Source organism: Metarhizium robertsii, assembly GCF_000187425.2.
Source record: "Metarhizium robertsii ARSEF 23 chromosome Unknown MAA_Scf_4, whole genome shotgun sequence".
NCBI lineage: Eukaryota > Fungi > Ascomycota > Sordariomycetes > Hypocreales > Clavicipitaceae > Metarhizium > Metarhizium robertsii.
The window spans coordinates 1,440,429-1,460,764 of record NW_011942182.1 but is presented as its reverse complement, the minus strand read 5'-3'; the positions used below and the strand labels follow the sequence as shown (position 1 = coordinate 1,460,764).

The window sequence follows — 20,336 nt, the reverse complement described above, 5'->3', positions numbered from 1 at the left end:
ACCCCCAAAAAAAAAACATAACCAAACACCCAGCATCTCAAGCCCAAAAGTAAATAAAAATAAAAATTTCCCCATCGCCCTCATAACCCTCGCCATCCGCACGTGCCCTTTCGTCCCCCATCCCCGATTCCCCACAAGAGAACGCCGGCTTCGGCGGGGCCATCCTCAAAGGGGCAGCGCCGCGCACCGAGGCGGGGCTAAGCCGAAAAAGACGCCCCGGCCCCCCCACACCGAAGCGGCGGCGGAGGCCACGGAGGCGAGAGTCTGTCGGCCCGGGTGCCAATGGGCCAGGCGGGGGCTGGCTTGCCGATACTACAACACACACAAACGCAGCTAGCAAACGTCAAGGACCTGCGGGGATCTGAGGGAAAGCGACGTGGTTCTTCCCGAGGTGCAGGTAGTCTTTATCGGGAATAACTTGCCGCACACACGTGCATGCATATTCTCTCAGGACACGAGACTATCAATTGTAGTCCTTACACACCGACGTATATAATCAACACAAGTTGCGGAACCACACATGCCACTCCTGCTTCCATGCTGTAACAGGTTTCACCTACGTCTTTTAAGAAACTAGCTACCTAGTTATTCCTAGGCAGTCATCATCATCTATCACGCCTTCACCAATCCCCGCAACTCGTCCCCTCGTCATTTAACTCGCCCTCCGATATTTTGTACGGCTACCACATATCCTCGTTTCACCCTCACATCTTGGCCTGTCCTTGTCAAAACAACTTTCTCGTCTGAGGATAAGCCCCCTCCCCCCCCCAACCCAACTCCAGACTTTTTCGCGTTCGTCTCCTCAAGGCTGGGGGGAAGGCAGTTGAGATTAATCTTTGAACATCAAACTTCATCATCATTCCTGCTGCGTCGTTAATAGAAACGTAACCTAGACAAGCTGCCTATGTCGTCCTGTGACACATCTAAATTTTGGTATCACTACGGTAAAAAGAAATGTTCTTGCAAGCAGCCCAGCCACAGCAGAGGAGCAACCAATCGCTCTAGCCATCATGCTAGGCAAGGACTTACAAGCCGTAAAACTCCCAACCATCCCCGTTCCCATCCCGGTTCTCGCTGTTGTCTGGGATGGCCGGCTTTCCCTCCTTAGTTGGCGCAAACTCACTTCTCAGCTCTTCATTAAGTCAGAGCTCTTCGTCCTCGAGCTCGGAGGGCTTCAGCAGACCGCCGACCTTTTGTCGCCTCTCCATGTCTGCAGCTTTTGCGTCGGCTTCGCGTTGCTCCTTCTCAACCACAAAGAGCTCTGCATTGTCGCCGGCAAACTCCTTGAGAGAAATGAGGAAATCTCTAAGATTCAGACGGAACTTATCGTACGTCGTGTTGAATGAGAAGAGTCCCTCCACGAAGCTTGTCACTTGGGCGCTATCAACATGTTAGCAATTTGACCGACCCCACGAGATTCCGTGCATCAATCAGTACATACGCTTGCAGGTTTGGGAAGGCATTTCGCAGTAAGGCTGCTACTGAGTTGCCGAGATACTCCTTGTTGCTAGTTCCGGCTTGCGCTTGATCGGGGGTATAGATTGGCCCTTGAATCTTTGGCTGCGTGCCATCGGCGGGGTGGATATAGTAGAAGAGCTTCATCAGCAACATGGACTGAGTCTTAAATCCAGCCTTGTGGTCATTGTCAGTCACGACAAACAAAACATCCTGCAGGATGGTCATGAAGAAGCGCTGGAAGAAGGCATTCGCGGTAGCAACGTCAGTCTTTTCAGCAATGTTGTTGATCAGTTCAAGACACATGTTCAGACCAGCAGCCTCGACATCTCGGTTGTCGTGCTTGAAAGCCCAGGAGCAAGAGTCAATAACAAATTTGAACTGGTTGTTATCCAGCTTCAACAAGGCAGGGAAGCAGTGCAAATTGATGGCTCGAAGGAGATTGAAGAACTCGACTCGATGCTCAGGGAACTCGGAGAAGTCCTTGTTGATCATTTCCAAAGTGCATTCGAAGACATTTTCCATGATTGTTGGAACCTGGTCCTCCATCAGAGCAGAGAGCTTGGTGATGATGGTGGACATGGCCTTCAACACTTCGGCGTCACGAGCCCCCGCAACATTTCGGTTGTAATCGACGAGCACACAGTCGAGTAAAGGAGGAACCATTTGAGCACGAACAGCCTGCAGGTCTTCGGCCTTTTCGACGTAAATCTCAACAAGCTTGAGGATCTCCTTCTTGATGGTTCTCAGGCCGCGGACTCGGGGCATTTTCGTCGCCAGCTCACCTAGTTCAAAGGTTAGTCGTGTTGCAAAGTATTAATCATCCATGCATGCATGTTTGACTTGCCATCTCGAGCCACAGCCTCTGAGATGAGACCGCTAGTGGCGCGATACATCTCCAGCATGTCGTGGTAAATTCGTCCAATCTGAGGGTAAAAGTACGGCCCAATTGAGCTACAGGCAGAAACATTGGTCTTCATGATATTGCCAATGACTTTGATGGTCTCTGCATCTTGCAAGATTGAAGGGTTAACAGTGGCTTGCTTAATGATCTCGTCCCACGCAGCGTTGGGGATATTCATCAAATCTGCCAAGAGCCGCTCCTGCTGGTGCTTGTTGCCCTGGGCGGCAACCATGTAACCACACGCTTCGTAAAAGGTGTGGACCTGCTGCGGTGTCAAATCACACGTAATCTTGCCCATGTTCCTAACGATCTCCTCAATGAATGGCTCCTGCTCACTAGGCTGGAGGGCCACAAAATGTCTTCGGCACTGTCTGGCGATCTTGATGAAGGTATCGCAGGCCATGTCTTGCACACCTGGGAGAATAAAGTTAGCATGCTAGTCTTGTTCAGATGGCTGTCATTGCGGGTTTGGGGGGCTTACCCTCGTGAGACTCGTGCATAAACTCAAACAGCTTGTTGACAACCGTCTTAAGGAACTTCCAGTGCGCTTTCAAGAATCGAGGGTACTGGCCCACGATATACATAATGTTGCTGGCGACGACCGCCTTGTTGTCTTTTCCGCGCTTCATCTCTGTGAGCCCCAAAAGGTCCTTGATAACTGTGACTAAGAACCGCTTCTCGGTTTCCTCGTTCATGGCTAGGGAGATGGACCCAATGGCCCAACACAGGACATTGCAGTTGTGCCACGACCACTCAGAACCGTCAACCTGGCGGGCCAGCTTTTCAGTCATGATATTCTCCGTGTCCACCACGTCCAAGTGCGTCAGGTAAACCAGACATTCTCTGATAGTCTTATACAGCTGGACTGTGTCGCTTTCCTTGACAAACTCTCGGACAATCTCCCCTTCGTCGTTTTCAACGATGAGAACTTCCTCAGGCCTGACCATTCTCTCAATCATGACAACTCGCAGATTTGATAGGACCTCGTTGTATTTGTGTTTTCGAAGTGGATAGTTCATCAAGAGCGTAGGGTTCGGGGCACCACTGCCAGACATGCCTCCCACAGCCATGAGCGGGTTGAGATCCGTGATTGGAAGCTGCTGCATCTCCTCGTACAATTCCTGGACCAGCTTCAGCCAGTAATCCAGGCAAATTTTGAAAATCTCGCGGTCGTCAATCTGCGATATCCGGATCAAGTAGTAGTGTCCGTGCATCAGGTAGTCTCGATTCGGAAGGTTTTCGATGAGCTACAAATGGTTAGGACGCAGTGCACGAATACCTATTCGACTACACTTGTAACTTACGTTCAGGTGGGTTCCAAAAAAGTTGCAGAGAAACAAGGCCAAATTCTGAACAAACTCTTGGTCCCTTGAGTTGCTCGTAGGGTAAGTCGCCTTCAAGTCCAGTGAGACGGGGATGATGTCCGCAATTGTCGTCAAGACCTCTGTGAACATCTTGACCAGTTGCTCGTCATACGAGTTCGATTGACCAGCGCCGCCGGTTTGCAGGCCACCAATTTCCGTCAGGCACTGAAGAGTAATGTTTCGGAACTCGGGTACGGACAGAAATCGTGTGCGCAGGGTTTCGATGAGGTTGGTCTCGAAAATGTAGCCTAGAGGAATCCAGTTGCAAAATCGCAGCAACGTCTCGAGGGTGGCGTGAACCAAGCTGGGCTGGTCTGCAGTTGTAAGGACTTCTTGGCAAAGCTGGAAAATCTGTGAAAACTCGGCGCACATAGTCTGCTTGAGATTTCTCGTCTTTGTGGAAGTCATCTGCTCTGCCGAGTAGTCAAACACTTCTTCTGAAAGTAATCGCAGGATGATCATGTTGTTCTCGCAAATGGACAGGTTCGCGTGGCAAGACGAAATGATTTCGTTTATGAAGGTGGGCCAGTTGTGAGGCCACTCCTGCTTGAGCACAGAAATGAGAACGAGATTCAGCTTGTTGAGCAGGGTTTTGTTTGACTTCAGGGCATCTTCAGAGCTAGAGCACTGGATGATGAATTGGACAATGAAATTTCGGATGCCTAGATGACGAGGTCAGCTGCAAAACGAATCATCATAATAATGAACTGCAAGTAAAAGAGAGAAAAAAAAGGCCGAATAATGGAAAAGCGACAGACCTTGGCACTGGTCGCGAGGCAACACCTTCCACCTCGTCATAATGACATTGTCGAGAACCTGTAAGCCCAAGTCTTGAGGGAAAAAGTTAGCGTCTCGTGTACCGTCGATAGTGAACCGGGGATTTTCGCCATAATAGCCATCAAGTGATGTTGTTCCAGCGTACATTTTGTCTGGGGGTATTGCGCGGTCGAAAGGATCTTGTCTACCATAAGCCAAGCATCGGGATCTTCTTTGAACTACTAGCATAGTTAGCCATGCATGTTTTCTTCTTTTTTTCCTTATTTTTAGGCGAAATCAAGCTCCTTAAAGGCAAAGAGCGTATTTTTGATGCAATTTCAATTCGTCTCGGAGGCCTTTGTCGGTTGCCATTCCAGCACAGCTGGGGGGAATATTTACCTGGTTCAACGCGGCTTGGGCGGCTTTTTGCTACGGTGTGGAACAAGCAGTCCGCAGTCAGTCAGCACATCCCAAAGATTTGAAATGACACTCTTTTGTGTGAAAAGTTGAAGCCGGAGAGGGGTGTTGTCCACATACCTGGTCCCCGCGACCTTCGTAAAAGGTGCGGACCGTGGTGTCGAGCTCTTCGATTGTGACAGCCATGGCCTGAGCAAGACGAGGCTAGCAACGAGGGGAAACGAAACCAAGGGCGGGGGAAGCCTGCAGAAGTTGCTCGACGGATGCGAAACCTAGGCAGCGCGCAAGATGAAACAAAAAAGAGAAGTGCGGCGCGTCAAAGCTGTGTGATGCTCCGGCAGGGGAATATTCGGGAGGAGGATCGCGAATATAGAAAAGAAGGTCGTGTGTGATGGGGGTGGGAGTGGAAGAAGCTTGCTCTGCGTGTGATGTGGTTGGTGGCGGCTGGGCAGACGGCGGAGAGGTGAAAAGAAAAATGACACTGACACGGACATGGACGTGGAAGTGGACATGGTGCACTCGGGCAGCTGAGCCCCAGCCAGGCGAAGCACCAAAAACACCAGTTGACCAGACTTGAGCAGCGGTCAATTGCTCCATGACAGCGCTTGAATGCCTAGATCCAGGTGGTCCAGTGGCCAAAGGTGGGGTGGTTTTCGTTCCTGTTTGGCGTGTCGGGACAAGCCACAGCACTCGTTTGCCTAAAGAGGAGCTGAACTGGTGCTTAGACGTCAACTGTCAACTGCACAGGTCAAGTCCATGTCCGCCAACGTGCTCGACCGTCAACGGTCAATACTCAAGCGCCGAACTAGGTGCCTACTAATAGGTACTTACTTAGTACCTAAGGCGGGTATGTGGTGTCTGGTGTTCCAGATCAATGTCCAGCCTACGTAGCCTGCCGCTCAGCTACCTTTCACATCGCCACGCAACGTCATGTCAAATACCGTGAATGTTCCAGTTGCTCCGTCAGGTGGGGTCAAGGACCGGGGCTTTTAGATGCCGCATTCTCAAGCTCCAAAGACATCTCCCTCGGACACAACCACCGGACCAAGTGTGCCTGCGCCTAGCTGGAGACGAACGTGTAAATGCCAATTCACCGTCCCCCGCAGCCAATTACTACTTGCCCATCGGTCCATCAACCTGCTGACGCCGGTGTAGCTTCTGTTGCGTGAATTGCAACTAGCTTTTGTCAGCATCTCGATCCCTCCTCCCCTCTTTACCCGTATTTGCCCCTCCTGTCCGCCTCGGCTGCCTCTGTGATTGAGCCGTGCCCACCAAAAGCTCACAATGTGGCGCTGACCAACGCCGGGAGGGGCGGGCAGGTTGTGGCTGGTCCGCCGGCGGCTGTTTGAGGTCTTGTAGCAGATACCTTTCTTGCTGAGCTTGCCGCCACGACGTGGGGCACCCGAAAGCTGCAACTGTCGGTGAAGTGCTTCGCTATGACGCTGCGGGTTCATGTACTCGGTACCTTGGTCCTGCTTGGTGTGCCGTTGAATCGTTCCCTCAGACCTGCTTTGTGCCCGGGTTGTCACACCACCACCCGATGTGATGACCATGTTCATTCGCTCCGGCTGAACCTGTAGTCTCCCCGAAAAATCCGAAACGCAAATTAACCATGTCTCACCAATCACTCCCAGCAAAGCCGCGGTGATAATGACCAAGTGGTCCCTAAATGAACAGTCACAGATAGTCACGCACAACATCCCCGTACACGCCCTCAATTCCATCACAAGCCAAATAAAAAATATATCGCCGGCTGCGCGTTTGTAGCTTTCTCATAATAATCAGAATGCTGGCTTTTACTGTTCCCGCTTGCCATGTCTCTGTCCAGGTTTGCCTTTCGACGATAAATATTAGAGATAGGATATATTCGCTCAAATACTTCTTCTACAAGAAAGCGTGCTCTGCCTTGAGAGCCTCATTCTAGTTTGATTCAAAACAGGTTCTTTCTCAGCGTACAGTGACTCCAACATCCCTTATTATGCCTTGTAGCCAGACTCGGCCAAAGACTCCTTCAGAGCCTTGAGAGCATTGTCAATATCGTTTCGCTTGGGGTCCATCTGTAAAGAAGCGCAACTTAGCACACTGTTTTGCTAGAATATAAACCATATAATCTAGCCGAGGGAAAGGGTGGCTTACAGCTGAGGGCCCCATGTGTCCAAATCGAATATACTTAGTGCCAATCTCCTTATGCAGCCCACCGGCGAAGATGATGCCTTTATTCAACAGCTTGGGCAGGACATCGGGAATGCTGACACCATCTGGCAGATAAATGGCAGTCATGGCATGAGCCTGGTCCTCGGGCTTGGCTGCGACAACCTTTAGGCCAAGGTCAGCAACAGCCTTCTTGACCTTGTTGGAGACCTCGATGTGTCTCTGGAATCGCTCTGACAAGGGGCGGACCAGAATCTGGCTGACGGCAGTGTTCAGGGCGTGGATGAGCTGCGGTGAAGGAGTGGAGAAGTACGAAGGCTTCTTTGCCTCATAGTTTTGCATGACTGTCACACCCGAGGTCAGCTATTACCAGCGGTCAGGTATCAAGTATATCACGGCGGCTTCTTACTAGGGATCCATCTCTTCATAGAAGCAAAATAAGTGGCGGGCTCTGTCTTGCGGTTGTGGACCACATCAATGGCACGGCCGCTGAACATGGAGATGTGCAATCCGGTAGGGCAACCAATAGCCTTCTGACCAGCAGTAACAACACCATCCAAACCCCAGTCATCGAATGCAATTTCCTCGCAAGCAACGCTGCAGACACCGTCGGCAATGATAAGAGTCTCAGGGGAGACGCGCTTGACAACATCGCTAAGGCTCTTGAGGTCGAACAGGACACCAGTCGAGGTATCAACGTGGGTGGCGGTGATGATCTTGTACTTCTTTTCCTTGAGAGCCTTCTCAATCTCATCAGGCTGAGGTCGGCTGCCCACAGGCCCGGTAATCTTGGTTACATTGGCGCCATAGGCAGTGAGGCAGTCGGCGAATCCGTCTCCGAAGTAGCCGGTGCTCAGGACCAGAGCATTCTCACCAGGCTCAACCAAGTTGACAGCGACCATGTCCCAGCCCAGAGTACCAGAGCCATTGATAACGAAAGGCTGTGAAGCTGGATTGGTGGTCTGGAAGAGCTTCCTCAGCATGGAGAGAGTATCACCAAAGGTCGAGACAAAGCCGGGACCAACGTGGGACTCGCTGCCGAATTGTAATGGCAAACAGTCAGCAACTGGACACAAGCGTCTAAACCCCCACGGTTGTTCTCGTCGCCCATGGGTCACGTATTTCATTTGGTAGGACGTACCTGTAGTGAGCCATGGACTGGAGCACGGCATCGTCGAACTCGATGGGTCCGGGAATCATCAAAGCAGGATGAGCAGCTTGGGAACACATTTTGGCGACTTGTTGAAGGCGACAAGCACTCGATGTAGGATGGGATTCGGATTGGGCTCGTCGTCTGGCTGAAGCTTGGAACAATGGTCGAGGATGTCGATGTAAAGAAGTAGAATACGCCCTCGGACCAGACCTGGTGCTGGAGCTTGTTGAAGAAATGGAGGGGTAATAGAGGCTTTGGCGGGGCAGACCGGCCACATGCGCTAATGTCAAGGTCCTCTCCAGCGGTCGGGTGGAAGCCGGGGCTCTCAAGAGTGGGAGACGCATGGCGCCGAGGGGCCAGGCCGTATGCGAGCCCTTCGGAACGAGGCGCTTGAACCACTCCGGAATGCAATGCTCAATTGCACCCGGATATTTCAAACAAAAGGCAGCTGTCTGCTCCAATCACGGCTCTACAAAGCCGCAGGAGGGTGTCTAGCTCTTATGCAGTCTCCGTCAACGGAACCAGAAAGAAGAGAAACCAGGTGGTCGAGGGCCGCGAGGCGTCCCTGTCGGCTACGGTGCCGGTACCGGGCCAACCAGAGCGCTGGCCGCCGCCGCCTTCCGCCTGATGCGGCAGCTGAGCCCATGTGAAGATGGGCGCAGAGGAGCGCGGACGGGCACCCGGCGTTTTCCGGCGTCAGGTCAATAGCACACACCAGGTACTCCGTAGAACGCATCACTACTTACCAAGTGCCTTGATGCATCAAACAGAGTAGCCTGTTTCTTCTCAAACACCAGTCGGCCTCTCAATGCTCCTCGGTGCAGGTACCGTGGTGCCTAGTTCTTGGCTGATTAGCAACATTCGACAGTACTTTCCGCTTAAAATCGGCTTGCCTCGCATTGTACATCACCATCACCGTTACTCTGAGACCTGGCCGACTATGGAGCTTCGCATAGCCCTCGGGGCAAGCAAAGTGAGGTGACTCTATTTCACTACTCTTTGAGCCCAAACCCTACCGTAGCGCTACCAATCGTGATCCCCCTTCCGTTTCATCCCAACCGACCCAATCTTTGTATAATCCAAAATAGGTCCCTGGGACATCTACATCAGGCAGGCAACCTTGCGGCTACTGCAAAGCCCCGAAGATCCCACCTTGATGCGTGATGATTCACCCACCCACGTCCACGCTTCTACGAGCCACTCGTACCACACTTTTGTGTCGTCTGTTTGTCGCCACATGCTTACTTCGAGTTCTGTGTCGGCGGGGAACGATATCGGCTCCTATATCACCACTAGTCAGTTTCTGCTGCATTTACCAACCAGGGACCGGATGAGCTCACTTTGAGAGGGAAGAAGATGGGGAACCAGGAAATCATATCCTTGCTCTTCTGGTCAATCCTCTCAGGGTGCGTGCTGATCTCTACCTTTTCCCCCTTCTGACTCTCGAGCCTGGACTCGTACAGCGTAGATTCAAAGTATCCTGCCAGGCCGTGTGTGACGCCCTGTGAACGACACACAAAGGTAACATGGCAGTATCGAGAGTTGTGGTCATTTGCACCCGCTGCCCCGGCCATGCTTCCGCCCCCGCCACCCATAATCCCACCGGAGCGCCGGGCATCAATGTTGGTCAGGGTCGATTCCGGGATAGGGTGAGAGAATTCCCATGCTTGTTGGAATCGCGCATGTCCAGGGACCCTTTGGCAGACGAAGTCGAGGGCGTAGAGCCTTACGACCCAAGGGGTGTTGAAGGCCGTGGGTTCAGTAGCAGACCGTGCCAATATGTCCCCGTATACTTTTGGCGTAGAAATGGGACTCATGTGCGCCGTGTAAGAATGAGGAATGGAGATGCCGTGCGGTTTAGCAAGAACGTGCTGGATGCCATCCAGGCACTCGGGCGAAAGTTCATTATCGCCAAATGATCCAAGGAGTTCGGAAATCAAAATATCCACTTTGCCGTAGACAGGGCCGCCTGAAGATTGGGACACAACGGGGCCTTTCCAAGCCCGCATGTCAGTCTTGATGACGTTGACTTTTCCGCCCCAGAGCATGTGGTTCTGGCGTAAGAGGTAAACATAGGCGTTTGGATTCTTCTCTACGGCCCAAACTTCCACTTTCACGCCGGTGTACTCTGCCGCCTTCAACGCGCGCGTAACCAAGGGTCCTCTTCCAGATCCGGCTACTGCGATGACAACGACACCTTCCTTGGAGGTAGGCAGGTCGAGTTCCTTCCATTCGGACAGTGCTTCAATGACAGCTGCTTCATACTGGTCGTATTTTACTGGGTCTCCTTCGAATACTTCGTACGTAGCTGATTCCAAGTTATCTGATAACGGTTGAAGTGGAGATTGCAACCAATCCTGGAAACTTGTCAAAGTTGGTGAGTCCAGAACCGTCAAAGGAGGTTGTTGAGACTCCAGCCATTGCAAGTATGCCATGTGTGCGTCAACACCTGGGCGGCTGGTCTGGTTGGTCGACATGCCAGCAGCATCTGCTAGGCTGGGAAAGTCGTCTTCTGTCATTTCTGGCCTGTTAGCTACCGAAAGGATTGATGGGTCATTCGTCTTGAACTTTGATGCGTCAGGGCCGACGTCGCACAGCAGAATCCAGGGTGAGGCCTTTAGTTTCATGTAGCTGAAGATCATTTCCTGGTGGTGCTTTGACAGAGAAGGAAAGCCACTTTTGTTCTTTTGGAAGACTTCTGGACCGATGGTCAAATAGTGCAGGGGCTCCGCAAACCATCTTGTTTGCAAGTCTTTCTCGGGCATCATTCTGGGAACTTGGAGAGCTAGATTGGCATTATTAGCCGTCTGCTTCTAGCATTGGCTCACAAAATGGCTGCTAAACATACCCACGAATAATCGGAGATTATAATTGCAGATTGATCGAACATGGTGCCAAGAAGCCCACGCCGCAAAAAGATCAATCTCCTTGCTTCCCGGTGATGCAGGTGTTTTCTCCTCAAGCGACGACAGAGTCTCAGTCTCCTGCCCAGTTGTCGGTTCCTGATACATTGGCATGTGGACCAAAATTGTCAGGGCACTGCCAATGGTAAGGGCCTCCAGCACGGCACGAGAGTACTGCGCCAAAGCCTGGTTTCCACCGTTTTGAGAGGCATCGCGAGATGGTCCAGCGATGATGATACTCCTCACCCCGCAGAAGTTGGCATAGTTGATTTCGAGGTTCAGCACTTGTCGCGAGATACTAGCAATCAATGGATTGTTTGAGCACAAGTCGATCCACGGGCTAATATAAGCTGTATACGTGTTGACGGTAGGCGAGGGAAACAAACCAGTATCGTCTGGTGTCAGAGGTGGGATAATCGGGTCGGCTCGTGACCCTGTCACCGTGCTCGTCGACTCTTCGTTGCTTTCCGCCAACAATTTGAGATGGTCGGAAACTATTTTGAAAACCCTGGACCTGAAGTGATCATTTGTGACGGGTGTGGTAGCAAAATTGATCTTTTCCAAGTGTCAGCCAACATAGATTGCGCAATGGTAAAATCTGTCACACTTACACCTTGATTAAGCAAGTATCCATATTGCAAGTCCGTCAGTGGCACAGCTCTCTTGGAATCATGCTTTCCAATGTGAAAAGGCGGCGCCTGAGCCCCGAAAGAGTCCGACATTGTCATGTCAGCTGCTCCAAATGACATGCTGCTGATTGAGGCCACCGAGCTCAGGCTTCACATAAGGGGAGGCTCTCAATTAATTGAATCGCCAACCTGTCGAGTGCCAAGTCTTACAACCTTCTGCCTTTGGGACCGCCCGATCTTGAAGAGCGCCCTAGGGAGGTCTATTTACCTTTCCTCGAGAGATGCAGGATCAACAGGCAGTTAGAAGTGGGCGGTCGAGGGCACATAACAGCATGCCACTTTTTCATGGGATTGTCTGGGCTTACGCACAGTGTGCGCCGCACATACGGCTTAAGAGAGTGATGGTGAGCCTATCATGACATCCAAGCTGTACTAACTTGATTCGAACCGCAAGCTCGCAAACATTGAAGAGCGTGTTATTTTGAAGATGAAACTTGCGATTTTTACCAACACTAGGTGCAAAAAAGTTTCCTTGGCTGACACCGCTACAGTGCGAAAGCACCATGTCCAAGCTTCATGCACTGTAGTTTGCACCTGTGTCCTTATCGATAAGATCCTGCCTGCTGTCCCGCCAAAATTTTCGAGACTAAACAAACCGCTTTTTGACGTCCTCAGCCTTGGCTGGCCGCTCCACAGACCAACATCGTTGTCAAAATGTCCGATTTCAGCGAACCCAAGGCTAACAAACGGGCAAGCGCCGACATAGACGAGACTTCTAGGAAAAAGTCTAAGAAAGGCGATCGCGAGGGCACCTACAACCCGTATCTCGCCCACATGGACCAGGAGAGCAATGGCTATGGCGGCGATGAAGCACCGCCAGGTTCGGCCTTGGAAGGCATGAAGCGTCGCCAAACCACTGCTGCCCAGGCCTCCAAGGCGGAAGATTCTGCCATCAACCCCTTTACGGGAAAACCCCATTCTCAGCAATACTTCAGGATTCTCGAAACTCGCCGGGATTTGCCAGTCCACAAGCAAAGGTACGCAGATCCTTCTCCAATCCGCTCAACTTCTTTTTTTTGTGTACATAAAGTACAGGCTCTAACTTCATTACCGTAGGCAAGAATTTCTCGAAAAATACCAATCGACCCAAATTCTCGTGTTTGTCGGTGAGACTGGTTCTGGCAAAACAACCCAGATCCCGCAATACGTTGTATACGACGAGTTACCCAAGGTCACCGGCAAACTCATTGCTTGTACCCAGCCTCGTCGAGTGGCCGCCACGTCCGTCGCACAGCGTGTCGCCGACGAAATGGACGTCACCCTCGGCGAGGAAGTCGGTTACAGCGTCCGTTTCGATGACTGCTCAAGCCCCAAAACTATGCTCAAGTACATGACGGACGGTATGCTTCTGCGTGAAGCGATGCACGACCACGACATGTCTCGCTACAGCTGTATCATTCTCGACGAAGCCCACGAGCGTACTCTTGCCACCGATATTCTCATGGCCCTGCTGAAGCAGATCGCCAGCCGTCGACCGGACCTGAAGATCATTGTCATGTCTGCCACGCTTGATGCGCAAAAGTTCCAGAAATACTTCAACGACGCTCCCCTGCTGGCCGTCCCTGGTAGGACACACCCCGTCGAGATATTCTACACCCCCGAGCCGGAGAAGGATTACGTCGAGGCTGCCATTCGAACCGTTTTGCAAATTCATGCGTCAGAAGGCGACGGCGATATTCTCCTCTTCTTAACCGGTGAAGATGAAATTGAAGATGCCTGTCGCAAAATCAGCCTGGAAGCCGATGAATTACAGAGAGAGGTGGACGCGGGGCCTCTTGTGGTGTACCCATTGTACGGCACCCTGCCGCCACATCAGCAACAGAAGATCTTCGAGAAGGCCCCGCCTCCTTTGAGAAAGGGCGGCCGTCCCGGTCGCAAGGTCATCGTGTCTACCAACATTGCAGAAACTTCGCTTACGATTGACGGCATTGTATACGTCGTGGACCCTGGTTTCAGCAAACAAAAGATTTACAACCCTCGTATTCGAGTCGAGTCTCTCCTCGTGTCGCCCATCTCCAAGGCCTCAGCCCAACAGCGAGCTGGTCGTGCTGGTCGTACCAAGCCTGGAAAGTGCTTCAGATTATACACAGAAAAGGCGTTTAAGAAGGAGCTCATACAGCAGACGTACCCTGAAATTCTACGATCCAATTTAGCCAACACGGTCCTGGAGCTGAAGAAGCTCGGTGTCGAGGATTTGGTTCACTTTGATCTTATGGATCCCCCTGCGCCAGAGACAATGATGAGAGCCCTCGAGGAACTCAACTATCTCGCATGTCTGGACGACGATGGTGAACTCACCACGCTGGGCAGCCTGGCATCAGAGTTCCCCTTGGATCCTTCGCTAGCAGTCATGTTGATTTCCTCCCCCGAGTTCTACTGCTCCAACGAGATCCTCAGCATCACCTCTCTTCTGTCTGTGCCTCAGGTCTTTATCCGGCCCGCTAACAACCGAAAACGCGCAGACGAGATGAAGTCGCACTTTAGCCATCCGGACGGCGACCACCTGACACTGCTCAACGCCTACCACGCCTTCAGGGGCCAGGCTACTTCTGATCCAGACAAACTCAAGCAATGGTGTCACGAGCACTTCCTTTCCTTCCGCCACCTGAGCAGTGCAGACAGCGTCCGCGCCCAACTCAAGCGCATAATGGAGACTCACGGCTTGGAGCTCGTCTCAACGCCATTCGAGGACAAGAACTACTACACTAATATTCGGAGAGCGCTGCTGGCCGGCTTCTTCATGCAGGTTGCCATGAAAGAGAGCTCGGGCAAAGTCTACCGCACTGTCAAGGATGACCAGGCCGTCTTGATCCATCCGTCTACCGTGCTACGCACCGAGTTTGACTGGGTCCTGTATAACGAATTTGTGCTCACGTCGAAGCAATACATCCGTACGTGTACGGGCATCAGGCCGGAATGGCTACTCGTAAGTGACATCCTTGGCCCCTGCGTGTTGGTCTTCAAATTCATCCTCTGGCTTTCGCCCCTGCTGTCTGTCTTCTCCTTGATCCTTGGTTTTTTTTTTTTTTCAATGCCACGCCCCTCAAGAATACGTGTTGTCATCATACTTACCAACCACCTTGGGACAGGAAATTGCCCCTGTCTACTACGATCTCAATACCTTTGAGCAGGGAGACGTCAAGAGATCGCTAGCCAGAGCGGCTGAGAAGAAGCGGAGAAAGGAGGCAATGAAAGCTGGGCGATGATGACTCGACAGGAGGCTGATACAGCCCAACGATAATTTCCTTCTCCACATCAAGTGTCATTTCACCATACAGAAGAATCAAAATATTTGCCCACGCCAGATTATACATGCATGGGAATGTCCGGTCTTTCGAGAGAACCCGGTAAGCCGGGGAACCGTGGCCCATGCAAAAGGTGAGATTGGATTCCTTTTTCAGAGACAGAGAAAAGGATTTTTGAAGAGGGTGTTTCATCTAGCGAACGATTACTCGTCGATTTGAGAAGCTAGGGAGGGAGATAGATAGCATCCGGTAAGACGGGGGGACACACTGCGCATAGAAAATGTGCCTGGAACAAGGCGTTAGAAATAGAGCCGTGGCAGAAAAACATGCACTTCATTCTTGCTTCCGAGAAAAAGGAAAGAAAAAAACAACCCAAGATCAAAAAGCCACACATGGTGGATTGTCCGAATCACCTATCGTTGACGATGGTGGCTATTAGCTCACTGTGTTGAGCAAGGGTGCTTCTCCCCACAAGTCAAGCAGCCGGATCGAGCCGTACATAATGCCATGTAGGAGACGTCAGCTCACGTTGCTATTTGCCGCCAGGCACTCCGTATTGGACGCGCAATTCTTGTCACACGTTGGAAACAGCGTCCACAGGCTTGGCAGAGGTTGATTGCTTTGGCTTCTTTGGGACAAAGTGTGCATACGGAAGTGGCGCAAGATGTAATCTGCACGTTGAACCCGTAATGAAGCATTGCATTGCACCGCGTCACGTTGTGTAATTGTGCGCTCTACCCAACACCGCAACGCCGGGCCGTTGGAGCCTTCAGCTGCCACCCCTGTGTGCCGGCCGGCATCTATTGTGCAGTCCTTTGTTTCGTTTCGCTGCGGAGGGTTTTTTCCTTTTGTTTTGTACGTCCTTGTTTCTCTTTTTCTCCGTTTCTGGGAGCTCGCCTCGACATAGTATTTGGCGATCGAGGTTGCATGCAGCCTGGTAGTACTTGGTCGCACATATCGCAGATTAGATGCCCAACGTTAACAAACGCCACCAACGGGCGCTGGGATGAGGCGAACCATGATCGGCCGCGAGCTGCATATTGGCCGATGACATCAGAATAGAGAGAGGGGGGAATGGAGAGACTAAAAACCAGAGAAACGGAGCCACACAGAGTTAAGCAGCTCACTTTAACACGTTGGCAAAAAAGTGGCCTTTGCTGCTCCGCGTAGCTATCGCGCAGACTTTGCTTGCTCCCTTGGCCGGTGGTCAGCTACCAAATATTGATGAGATGAGACAAACACCAAAAAGGTACGGAGTACGATGAGACACTAACGGGCCGGCTCGAGTGCCGGAATTAGCTTCCGTCGCGGCGGCGATGAAGGCGGGTGGAGCCTCATGTATGGGGATTCTTCCGCGGGAAGGTCCAGATGTCGGCAGAAGAACGAGCAGACACAATAGTTGCCCGTACATAAGGGGAGTGCTATCCGGTCTACGGAACGAGTGCCGGTGGTCGCAAAAAGTATCAATGGATCTGTCATCAGCGGCCCGGGTCAGTACGAGAGTTGGTTGATGAGGGTGACAAGCTCCAAACGTAGGGATCAAACGAACCAGAGAGCAGAGGAAAAGACAAAGAGAAAGGAAAAGGTCTGTGGAGGTTACTGCGCCAATGGCATTTGTTCCTTCACTTACCCACACATCTCTCAGTCTCTAACGGCCACTCATTCGGTATGGGGCCAACAGCTTTTGACGCAACCTGACCGGCCTTGATCCGTTATTAGAAGCAGGCCAAATTGTTTTGTTATCCAAGGCCTTCCATCACCCCCGGCGGCTTGAGCACTGCATAATGCATGCTGCTCAAGGCTCAGAGCTCGGGGCTCACCTCGCGTCTCTCAAGGTGAGGGTAAAACTGTCGTCTTCTTTGCAAACCAAACGAGGCTAGGTAGGCGTGAGCCAACAGGCTTGGTATTGCATCAGCGACAAGGGCCGTGGCGATGCATATACTAATACCGTACAAGACCGAATGTATGTAGTACATTCGAAGGGTGTCATTCTGCCAAACGAGCGGCATAAAACATGCGCTCCATTCTCCAGTTTCGTCTGGCTCTCCCCTGCCCAAGACGGAATAATTAGCCTTGTGGGAGGGAGCACTGCAGGCGCCTCAAAGCTGGCTCTGCTTGTCCTGCAAAGCACAGTTAATGCGCCAACCAACCTATTGGACTCATCCCACAAAATACTAGCCTCGATAGTCAACTGTATGTGGCTGATGCTGTCAGACAGCACCTTGCTGCCCGAGAACGGAGTACCTACTAATAGGATCACGACCTAGGTAGGCAATGTTGTTGTATAAGTGAGATTGCTGGCAGCTTTTCGTAAACTGCTGCCTGCATGGGGCTGGGATATTGACATGTTGTACGCCCCCTGTCCAGCCTGCAACGCATCTGGCCACATGCTTTTGGCACCTGTTTCTTCAATGACAGAACCACAACAGATAGCCGCCGCGTGGTCGCACCGACAAACCGACATGCGGTGATGCATCAATAGCAATTCCCAAACCACCACCAATTGTCGCCATGGTGTGGCATTGCCGTTAAAGACAGCGCCACAGATGTTTCTCGCGATTCAAGTTCATCGGCAATTGTCCATGCCATGCCCAGATGTGGGTATCTTCGCCGTCGTTCATGGTGTTGACGTGAAGCATCCGGTTACCGAAGGGGTCCAACTGTCAAGCTGGGTCAAACAAAAGGCTCGTGGCCATGTCCCCCCGTTCTAATAAAGAGTCGTCCAATTCCGGGTCTAAAGCTGTGCCGTGTAACTACCATCGCATCTCTTGTTTTGGGTGTGGACATGTGCACAGCTATTATGGAGTACATGAATCACATGAATCTCGTCGTGTTCTTTGTTGGCATGCGAGACGATCAGACCGCTCTCATGATGGACGGGACGTAGTGAAGAAAGGAGAGGGTGTGGTGCTGCTTGGCCAGACTAGCTGATTGATAACATCACTAGTAAGACCCGCTTCTGTCGTTATGCAATCCCTGTTCCGAGTACGGAGTAGCAGTCAATGCTTTTCGGAAGGGCCAAGAGTCCAAGACGATGGAACAACATGAAGGCCGTCAGGAGAAGTGATGGTGTGTAGAGTTCTCCCCTCCAATCCTATCAACAAAGGTCGCCATTGTATTGTTGGTTTACCTGCGAATGAGGGTACGTCAGTTCAAGGTGCGACTATTCAATTCCAAAGAGACAGGACTGCCGTTCAACCCACCTTGACCCATGTAGTACTACGTACTACAAACACATGGACGTATGTGCATACACCGCGTGTCACACTAGCCTCGAATCAATCCACGATAGATTTAACAGGGGACATGTGTCTTGTCAACCACACCTTGTATCGTTTTGGCAAGGACCCTAGCTCGAAAACACCTTTTTGAGCTTCGATTTCTTGACCCAAGCCCCCAGTACACGCCAGGTTGTACATAGGTACTGGCGAGTTGGGGGCTGTTCGACGCTGGTCAGGGCCCATTCCCGCTCTGGCCATCGCCAACTTCCGATTCGGTTCCCTTGCCCAACGTTGATTGAGAAGCTTCTCGCCCACCTATCCCGGCAACTAAGCCTTCGAAACTGGGCCTTTTGGCTAGTCCAGGGCAAGCCCACGGAAACAAGATGCTGGAAATGCCGAGCACACGCCCCAGATCCACGCTACACCCGGATCGCGGACGTTGAGGTGAATGTGAGCTCTTCCAAAATATACATATAGACACGCCTGGAGCTGCTTCCTTTTGTAACGAGCTGCCTTCTCCTGACATGCCAACACATCAAGCCTGTCGTTTCCCTCTTTACTCCATACATACATCACAGACCCTCACTCGCTTCTGACTCACCAAATCCCACCTTTGTTTTTCCTGTCTCTCGGCTCCCTCTGTCAACATGTCTGGTGGTTTCTACAAATATCGTTGCAAATACTTTTATACCCACAACTGCCAAAATTGGGTTTGGGTAAACAAAGCGCCATGTGCAACTTGTATGGTAAGTCCTCGTGGCATGAATGAGGTTTCCCATATTAGCAGGCCTGGAATTTAGTGCTAACAGAAACTACAGGCTGAAGGACGAGATGATGAAAAGGCTCCCACTTCCGGATGGATGATGTCTCGAGATATCGCGGTGCCTCGTGTCCAGGATGGCGTTCTGCAATACGCAATGATGGAGCTTGTTGCTCCCACTGTTCCTGGGGAGGACTGGCATCTCAGAGACAAGGTTGCTCGAATCCACCCTGCCGATTCAGTGAACAGCGGCATATCAGCAGCAGCTGGAAATACTTCCACCGAGTCTTGGACTATCGGAGACAAAGCCGCTCGGCCGCCACCAGCTGTTCCGGTCACCAGTGCCATGCCCGAGGCGCCTGGCCTGGTGTCGTCCGGGCAGTGAAGAAGAAGGGAGCCCAGTGAAAATGGTTATCGGGTCGTATCCCACCTCAAAAGTTGTATGTGTATTTCTGAGCCCCTGCGCTCAGATGACTGGGAGGATATGTGTGTATGCAAGATACCCAGCATCTGAGCATATCATCCAAGGCTTTACCGTCCCGATTGGAGGATTTGTATCAAACTGCAGTAACTCCGGCATGTTGAGTCGGCGAACAACCAGATTTGTCCCGACGCGTGCTTGCAGAAAGACGGCGGATAGCCAGTGGAGCGTTCAATCTCCACTCAGCTCTTATTTTGGACAGGGCCTGACCTAAAAATTGCACCTGGTCAGGGTAATAGTACTACTAATGCTAATTGTTCAATGCAATGATTGGGACAAGGGGGGATTTAGGTTGAAAAAAATTCTCCATGATAAAAATCTAGCCCTGTTTTATCTTTTCTGCTCTTCACTCGCTTTTGAAATTGCTGTATGGGGTACCTGGGTAGATAGGGCACAGAGTACTCCATGCATCATATCATCTTTGAAGTGAATATTTAAAAAAAAAAAAAAAAGGGTAATGAGTTTCGTCTGTCCGTACTGTGTTGAAATGCTGAGGTCATACACCCCCGGAACATCTCTTGACCGCCATATCGTGAACATGTGTGTTGCATCTTTGACGCGCTCGAAGTGGCACCATGACTTTGCCTCGGCTGGACGGACAGACACGTTCGAAAATCGAGTGCTGCGTGTTGAGTACCCCTTCGTAGTGTTCATACCGCACGGGCAACAATGGTATAGCTCCCTTGTCGCCTACATCGCATCTGATTAGACAAGCTATCCCAAGGCAAAGCTCATCTTACAGTACCGAGTACATATCCTTCGGCTAGTTGCAGGAGACTGTGTACCGTTGGTTCGCAATGTTGGTTTAAGGTGGGTTTAATACATGTGGAGCCTGCG

The 20,336-nt window shown here is 51.5% G+C and overlaps 6 protein-coding genes across 6 annotated transcripts; 2 read left to right on the top strand and 4 right to left on the bottom strand.

Moving 5' to 3' along the window:
- Positions 1-1,142: 1,142 nt before the first annotated feature.
- MAA_11084 (uncharacterized protein) lies at positions 1,143-5,082 on the bottom strand (the record flags this gene model as incomplete). The annotated part of the gene is made up of 9 exons (XM_011413050.1): positions 1,143-1,380; positions 1,442-2,235; positions 2,316-2,773; positions 2,841-3,606; positions 3,664-4,385; positions 4,482-4,553; positions 4,646-4,718; positions 4,879-4,908; positions 5,017-5,082. 9 exons carry the CDS (start codon positions 5,080-5,082, stop codon positions 1,143-1,145), a joined length of 3,219 nt encoding a protein of 1,072 aa, XP_011411352.1.
- Positions 5,083-6,009: 927 nt separating this feature from the next.
- On the bottom strand, positions 6,010-6,449 carry MAA_02575 (exportin-1; the record flags this gene model as incomplete). Its single annotated transcript, XM_007820573.2, has 2 exons — positions 6,010-6,072; positions 6,180-6,449. 2 exons carry the CDS (start codon positions 6,447-6,449, stop codon positions 6,010-6,012), a joined length of 333 nt encoding a protein of 110 aa, XP_007818764.2.
- Positions 6,450-6,872: 423 nt separating this feature from the next.
- MAA_02574 (alanine-glyoxylate aminotransferase) lies at positions 6,873-8,277 on the bottom strand (the record flags this gene model as incomplete). The annotated part of the gene is made up of 4 exons (XM_007820572.1): positions 6,873-6,953; positions 7,033-7,391; positions 7,457-8,082; positions 8,189-8,277. The coding sequence occupies 4 exons, from the start codon at positions 8,275-8,277 to the stop codon at positions 6,873-6,875; spliced, it is 1,155 nt and encodes a 384-aa protein (XP_007818763.1).
- Positions 8,278-9,301: 1,024 nt separating this feature from the next.
- Positions 9,302-11,825, bottom strand: MAA_02573 (protein arginine N-methyltransferase; the record flags this gene model as incomplete). The annotated part of the gene is made up of 4 exons (XM_007820571.2): positions 9,302-9,481; positions 9,541-10,985; positions 11,049-11,658; positions 11,715-11,825. The coding sequence occupies 4 exons, from the start codon at positions 11,823-11,825 to the stop codon at positions 9,302-9,304; spliced, it is 2,346 nt and encodes a 781-aa protein (XP_007818762.2).
- Positions 11,826-12,446: 621 nt separating this feature from the next.
- On the top strand, positions 12,447-14,998 carry MAA_02572 (Helicase-associated domain protein; the record flags this gene model as incomplete). Its single annotated transcript, XM_007820570.1, has 3 exons — positions 12,447-12,769; positions 12,849-14,718; positions 14,882-14,998. The coding sequence occupies 3 exons, from the start codon at positions 12,447-12,449 to the stop codon at positions 14,996-14,998; spliced, it is 2,310 nt and encodes a 769-aa protein (XP_007818761.1).
- Positions 14,999-18,905: 3,907 nt separating this feature from the next.
- Positions 18,906-19,403, top strand: MAA_02571 (uncharacterized protein; the record flags this gene model as incomplete). The annotated part of the gene is made up of 2 exons (XM_007820569.1): positions 18,906-19,004; positions 19,077-19,403. 2 exons carry the CDS (start codon positions 18,906-18,908, stop codon positions 19,401-19,403), a joined length of 426 nt encoding a protein of 141 aa, XP_007818760.1.
- Positions 19,404-20,336: the final 933 nt, after the last annotated feature.